Source organism: Hyaena hyaena, unplaced genomic scaffold, assembly GCF_003009895.1.
Source record: "Hyaena hyaena isolate Hyena2069 unplaced genomic scaffold, ASM300989v1 scaffold_645, whole genome shotgun sequence".
Taxonomy (NCBI): domain Eukaryota; kingdom Metazoa; phylum Chordata; class Mammalia; order Carnivora; family Hyaenidae; genus Hyaena; species Hyaena hyaena.
The window spans coordinates 862,751-870,406 of NW_024081272.1; the positions used below are offsets into that span (position 1 = coordinate 862,751).

At 45.1% G+C, this 7,656-nt stretch overlaps 1 protein-coding gene across 1 annotated transcript in view; it reads right to left on the reverse strand.

Moving 5' to 3' along the window:
- NEDD4 (NEDD4 E3 ubiquitin protein ligase) overlaps positions 1 to 3,327 on the reverse strand; it is a 136,840-nt gene extending 133,513 nt beyond the window's left edge. Inside the window, exon 1 of the mRNA XM_039216563.1 lies at positions 3,237 to 3,327. Within this exon, the coding sequence (XP_039072494.1) occupies positions 3,237 to 3,281 (45 nt within the window). The 5' untranslated portion in view covers positions 3,282 to 3,327. The remainder of the gene's footprint in view (positions 1 to 3,236) is intronic.
- Between the last annotated feature and the right edge of the window lie 4,329 nt (positions 3,328 to 7,656).

The window sequence follows — 7,656 nt, forward strand, 5'->3', positions numbered from 1 at the left end:
AACATGAACTTATACTCCACTTCGTTTCTACTTTCCACATCTCAAGTAAGCACATCGAAATGGGAAACCTATTTCAAACCTCATTTCTAGAATGCTAAGTACAAGAGAGTATGGGAAACACAGTGTCTAGCTTTCTAGTCTCTGCATAACTGGGAAGTCCATGAAAAGAGGCTAGAAGCGTTGTTGAATTCCGTGTCCATAGCTACCACACTCCTCCTCACCAAAGTGGGAATTTAGCCTCTATTGTTAATCCCAAGAGACTGTCTGAGGAAATCTGGTATAACTTATATTACACTACTTCCTCAGTCTGTCATGCTTTAATGACAAAATCTGCACACAAAGCCAGGGCCACCTCTTACTAAAAGACATTTATATGTGAAATAAGAGCTAAAATTCACTGAAAAGTGATAGAGAGGAATTATGATCTAAACTTTGGCCTACTTCAACACTAATATGCTCATATGGTGTGACTCAGCGGTTAAAAATATTGGTTAAATTCTAATTCTGCAAGTATCTTGTATCCCATGCCTGTTGTTTTTCTTCTTGTTTCAGTTTCAAATTTAAAATAATCATCACTTTTTGTGGTAACAGAAAGTTACCTTACTTTTCATCAACAGCAGAGGGCTGCCTGTTACAAGACTGTCTGTGAGTTCTAGAAAATAACACATCTGCAATGTTTTTCTTCTTAAAAAAAATAAAATAACAGCGAGGGGGAGGCTCTCCTTAGCCCTCTTTTACTTTGTGATAGACCAGAAAATAAATGACAAATAACAGTGATGAGATGGCAACCTCTACCAGAAAACAGAAAACAAGTGATATTTATCTTTCCCTCTAGACCGTGAGCTCCTCACAAACAGGCAGGGACCATTTTGTTGTTGTTGTTGTCGTTTTTTTCTCTGTATCCCTGGTGGCCAGCAAACTGCATGATACAGAACATGTCTGTTCTGTTAATAAATGGCTGTTGGATGAATAATCCCAATTACAATGGAGAAGTGGAAGACAGCACTCCATCATGGATCTTATCTTCCTATCTCACTCTCTTCCTCAATGTGGACAAAGCAGACAGATGGAGCTGCAAGGAACTTTGAATCCTGGGACTCATCAATGGACTCCCATCGTGCAAACAGAGTGGGCCTGGGCCCCAGGCCATGAAACTTCCCAGAAGTAAAGATCCTTCAGGAAGCAAGTTCATTTCAAAGGGTGGAGTTTCTGGCCTTCAGCCCAATTGCTTATTGACCACCCACTAACTGCCATAATTTATTTTATTTCAGCTGGGCAGAAGGGTGATGTGAGAAGCAGATAACTGAAAACACAGAATCTGCACCAAAGAGACAACAGTAAATGATAACTGTGGCAATATTCTATGATCAACTGGCTTTTGCTGGAAGGGAATGAGATGAGAAATCTGGAATCAGGACCTACCTCTGAATATTAACGACAAGGAAAGAAAGTCCAAGGCCAGCCTAGTTGGGTAGGATGTCAGCTTGACGTTATCTGCATTAAACAGCTTATTGTAGCAAAGCAGGAAGACCTGACTGATAAGAAGAAAGCCATCACAGGTTCAACACTCCATTATTTTCCCCTGATCTCAGAACAATAATGGACTTCACTGGATTATCGTCTTTAGCCATAACATACAGACTATTGTTTCTGAGGGTCTACCAAGCTGCCACCATTTTCCCACCACCTTCTTTGAGTCGCTTCTGGAAGCAAAAACTCAGAAATTAAATTCTAATCTATCACATGATCATTCACAAAACCTCTGAGATAACCTGCCAGCATAAACAAGTTGCCTCTGTTTATATACAAAGAACTGTCAAGATAAATGTAAAAGGCATTTTGTAAAAAACGTTTGAAGATACCAAGTGACTAAGAGAAGGCACTATTCCAACACTGTCAAAAGATAAAAGTAGGATGATATACTTAGTTAACTGGGTCCAATCTTGATAACAGGTACATGTGACAGCTTCGCCAGTCAACAAGAAAGCTTAAATCTGATTTCCCCCCCAAACTGAACTAGTCACTGTAAGACTACATAGCCTTTCATTTCCCACCCATTCCCATTTTTTAAACAATCATCAAGAATTCAGGGAAGCCAAGGGGCGCCTGGGTGGCTTAGTCGGTTAAGCGTCCGACTTTCCGACTTTCACTTAGGTCATGATCTCGCGGTTCGTGAGTTCGAGCCCCACGTCGGGCTCTGTGCTGACTGCCAGCTCGGAGCCTGGAGCCTGTTTCAGTCTGTGACTCCCTCTCTCTCTGACCCTCCCGTGCTCACGCTGTCTCTCTCTCCTAGAAATAAATAAAACATTTAAAAAAAAAAAAAGAATTCAGGGAAGCCACATCTCATTTAAAACGGAACAACTCTTTCCAAAAGCCCTTATTTTTAATAAGTGTAAGGTATAACCAGCATAAGTTATTTCGCTGAGAAGAGACAGCTTTGCCTTCTCAAATCATGGAACTTAATTTTCAAACTGGACAGCTGTGAGAAGTTCTTTAAAGTAGCTATACATTACAGCTTTATTTTTTATATATTACTGAAGACCGGTGAAACATGGCATGAACTTTCCACACGTGACACTTGTTGCTAAACATGAAGAGGACAATGTATTTGCCTGCTTTCCCATCGCCCCTCCAGTTAGAGGGTTAAAAACGATTTCAGATTAATAATAATAATAATAAATTTAATTTAATTTTAAAAGAGCCAAAACAGCTAATGACAATTCCCTTGGAAGTCTTCAAGTCAAAGTCCATAAAGTTAAGTCCTGCGGGCCTCTGCCAGCACAGGCTAATCAACAGCCGGGATGCTGAACTCCCGGGACATCCGCCCCACCCCTCCCCGGAGCTCACGCACCCGCCGCAGGGGGTGGCAGGAAGGGGCCGGCGAGGCGATGCGCGTCCCCCGCGCACTCACGCGGCTCGCCGCCTCGCACCCCTCCTCGACACTTCCTGAAGGAAACTGGCGAGGAAGGCGGCGGCTCCGGGCGGAGAGGGGTGTGCAGTCCCCAGGCTGGCGAAGAAAACGCCGCTCGCTAGAGCAAGCGCTCCCCCCGCCCCCGTACGCGCGCCGGGCCGCCCCAGGTCCCCACGGCGCCCAGCGCGCTCCCGGGGCTCGCGCGAGGGGAGGCGGGGGCTGACAGCCGACCCTCTGGCCGCCGCCGCCGCCGCCGCCGCCGCCCCCGGTCCGGCTGAGGAGCAGCGCGAAGGGAAGCCCGCCCGCAGCCCCTCGGCCTCCGCACCTCATCCTCCGGGAGCCCGATCACCTCCACCGCGCAAGTTGCCATGTCCGAACGGCTCCAGCAAACTGGACGCGCTCGCCCCCGCCCTGGAGTGGGAACAGTAGTGAGGAGGAGGCGGAGGAGGAGAACTGGGAGGAGGCGGGAGGAGGTGGAGGAAGAGGAGGCGGCGCTCCCCCGGCGGCGGCAGCGCCTCCCCCGGCCAGTGGGCGCTAGTGGTACGAGGAAGCGCGGCGGGAAAGGGCCGGCAGCGCTTCGGCGGCGGCGCGCCTGCTGAGGCGCAGGAGTGGGAGCGCGCGCCGTGAGCACAGCGTGCGTAGGGGGCTCGGGTGGGAGGCACGCGCGTAGCGGGGCTCGGGGCGTGGGGAGTGCGCGTGGCGGGGGCGCGCCGGAAGGTTGGCCCACGCGCCAGCCCGGGAGAGCGGTGCACTCCCAGGCGTCGCGTGGAGCAAACCGTGGAGGCCAGGGGAAGTCAGCCCTTCCCTTGGGAAACAAAAACTGCGATTTTCCCCAGCAACAAGTCTCACTCGGATCCGCTCCACAGCGCTGCCTCTTTCTAGATGGCTGGGCTCAGGAGCGCATGAGCTACGCCACTAGCTAAAAATCAGAGCGCTGTCTTGGTAAAGGCTGCCAATTCCAATAGAAGATGGACCTTGAGTCCTCGTCGGGGAAAGCCCAGCGTGAGCGTGGCAGCAAATGGGGAGGCTTGCAGAGATCTCATGATTCCTGGACTCAGGATCTGAAATTCTCTCTTTGTGATTTTTAAACACTGTGCCAATTCATAAGCGATTTCCTGTCGTATGGTCTGTTTTTTAAACCTACCCGTGACGTCCAGCCTCCAGGCTTAACTCTCTAAACCTGCTTAACTAAGCCTTGACCTGTAGCACCAATGGAAGGCGAAGAAAGGGGGAAAAATACAGTGAACAAGGACCTCCTGTGCTATGGAATAATCATGCTTATTTTATAGTCCTGTCTGACGGATTTTATAGTCCCCTAATCACAGGAAGACTTTGGTTTTGAATAACTGATCTAACAAGGGTAACCCTGTGAAAGATACTTTAATGTCGCTTATTCTCTAAAGCATACAAAAGCCTTGTTTGAAAGTTCTTTAGTTCTTTTTTACTCTTAATATCTGCTGGCTGCTTTTCCCCCTCTCTAACACTAGGTTTTTGAGATCTTTAAGGTTCATTCCTCACCCCCACCCCCCACTCTAAACTCCCTGGACCTCATTCATTGCCATTGTGGAGATCTCAGAGCTCAATAGTGCAAGAAATGTTGCTATTTAATTTTCTGTAACTGAACTTAGTGCCTACAGTTAAGCTTCCTGTCTGCCCAGCGGTAGAAAACTTAGTTCTCATCATCAGTTCACTATTCTTCCTCAACCCTCTTTTCGTTAAGATTAATTCTACATTCCAGCAGGCAGTTGTGGTGCTACATCATCTCAGGGACGGAGGGCATAGCACAGCCCTCATCCTTCCCCGCTGGCATTAGAAACATTTTTCTTCCCACTGGTCTCTAATCGTAGACATCTGTATCCGTTAGAGTAACACTTGGCTGTTAGTAATAGTAGCCAAACTAACAGAATTTAAGGATAGATGTTATATTGTTCTCCCATTTAAAGCCCAGAGGTAGGTAGGCCAGGTAAATAAGGCTACACTGTTCACAAAGGCATCAGCAATTTAGGCACTGTAAAGCTGTAAATGCCCTAGTCCAGAGAGTTCCTCAGGCTCCAACCCTTACATCCTATTCCAGGCAACAAAACAGATGAAGGGATAAAAAAGGAAGTTCAGGTCTCATGCTTGTCTTTTAAGAAAGGCTTATGGAGTCTTTTACTTAAAGTCATAGAACAGAACTGAGTCACATAGCTGTATCTAAACACAGGGTAGGCTGGCAAGTATGGACTGTTTTGGGGAGGCTTGTTGGGGTTCTATCACTAGGGAGGGAAGGGAAAACAGTAGGGAGGTGGGAGGGAGCTGGGGGGGTGGGGACTAGCAGGCTCTGTACTACCATTTTTGCCCTCTGGCATTCATGAAGAAGTCAGCACTCCCAGTCTGTTTCTGGTCTTCAGGCCTGGGAATTTTAGGCTCAAAGATGAAAACCCCTTCAGGACATCTGACCTCTCTCATCTGCTACTGGCCCTCAGCATCATTTTGTGGCTGCTAAGACTTGATACCTGTCTCCAGCCTGCTTGGCGTACTCAAGCTTTGGACCACTTCTACAGTATTGCTGACATTACATTCTGGCATGGGGTGGGGATGATGCACACTTCTTTAAAGCTTTTGATGTAAGACTATACCCAGGATATAGGTCATCTCTCTCTGCTCTTGGATTCCACAAATCTGGGGGTTTGTCATTCTCCAATTGTGAGAGAAAAACCCAACTGCTAGAAGGGTATTCTTTTTTTTTTTTTTTTAAATGTTTATTTAGTTTTGAAAAACAGAGACAAAGAGCAATTCAGGGAGGGGCAGAGAGAGAGGGAGACAGAATTCGAAACTGGCTCCAGGCTCCGAGCTGTCAGCACAGAGCCTGATGTGGGGCTCAAACCCACAGACTGTGAGATCATGACCTGAGCCCAAGTCAGATGCTTAACCGACTGAGCCACCCAGGCGCCCCTAGAAGGGTATTCTTCCTGGAGATAAGAGTGTGTCCAGTATTGTCTAATAAAACTTTGTGTTATGAAGGAAATCTTCTATATCTGCACTACCAACATGGTAGCCACTACCTCACTTAGTTGCCAAGCACTTAAAGTACTTAGTTATCTTAGCACTTTGTGGCTAAGACAAGTAAGGAATCATTTTACAATTAAATTTAATATATTTACCTGTGGTCGGTGAGTGCCATATTAGACAACATAGGAAATGTGTTCAACATGCCTCAAATTGTAGAAGTTTTTTAAATTAAATTTTGAGGATATACAGTTATAAAAATGTATAAGGTATGAAGAATAAAAATGAAATGAACACTAATGTACTCATCATCCACTGTAAGAAAAGGAATATTACCAACACATTTTTTGCATCTTTGTGCCTTCCTATTCCATCCCCTTTCCTCGCCCCACAAAGAGGTAACTACCATTCTGAATTCTATTTACTATTTTCTTGTGTTATTTTTTATTATTTTTTCCTAAAGTTTATTTATTTTGAGAAAGAGAAAGCATTTAAACAGGGGAGATGTAGTGGAATGGAGATGGGAGAGAGAATCCCAAGCAGGTTCTGCACTATCAGCACAGAGCCTGATTGATGCAGGGCCTGAACCCACAAATGGTGAGATTATGACCCAAGCCGAAATCAAGAGTTGGAAGCTTAACCAACTGAGCCATCCAGGTGCCCCTGTTTTCTTGTGTTTTTTAGATTGTTTTATTAGATGGGTATGTATTCCTAAATAATACATTGTTCATGTTCATGTCTTTGATCTTTATGTAAATGGAATCGTAAGGGGACTTGCTTTTTGCATCTTTGCTCTTTATATAAATGAAATCATAGGAGACTTCCATTTTTCTTATCATTCTATTTGTGAGATTAATTCATGCCAAATGGTTGCAGTAGTTAATTTATTTTCACTGCTCTGTAATATGCCATTGAATGACCCTACCACAATTAATCATTCTTCTGTTGTTGTCCTTTGGGGTAACGGGGTATTTGTGTTTTGTTTTTAATTTGCAAACACCTCTTATTACATGATTTAGCTGTTTCAAATGTTTGCAGCACATTGTTTACTTTTTATAATTTAAAAATTTTTAAGTGTATTTATTTTTTGAGAGAAAGAGAAAATGAGCAGGGGAAGGGCAAAGAAAGGGGGAACAGAGGATCTGAAGCAGGCTCTGTGCTGACAGCAGACAGCCTGATGCGGGGCTCGAACTCAAGAACCATAATATGACCTGAGCTGAAGTTGGCTGTTCAACTGACTGAGCCACCCAGGCACCCCTGCAGCACATTGTTTAGATAAATGACAATAGTGTCTCTGAAACTTAATAATGATTCAAAATTTGTATCAGTTGAGGAGCACCTGGCTTTCTTATGGGGCTCAGCACCTAGGGGCCTGAGTTGGTTAAGCATCCTACTCTTCATTTAAGCTCAAGTCATGATCTCACGATTCATGAGTTCAAACCTCACGTGGGGCTCCGTGCTGACAGTGCAAGTCTGTTTGGAATTCTCTCTCCCCCTCTCTTGCCCCTCCCCCACTCTTTTTTTTAACTAAAAAAAAAAGAAGTTTGAATTTTCCACTTCAGCAATTAAAGGCAATGCTTCCTTTTTTTTTTTTTTGACATTATTTGCTTTTGTTGTTTCATTTTCTTTTGCTGTTACACATGATACTGCTATAGAATCTTGTTTATGAAACATCTTATTATGCCAGAACATAATGAAGTAATGGTGGGGATATGTCAAAAAGACACAGAAGCCAGGAAAAAGAGGCTCCCACTGCC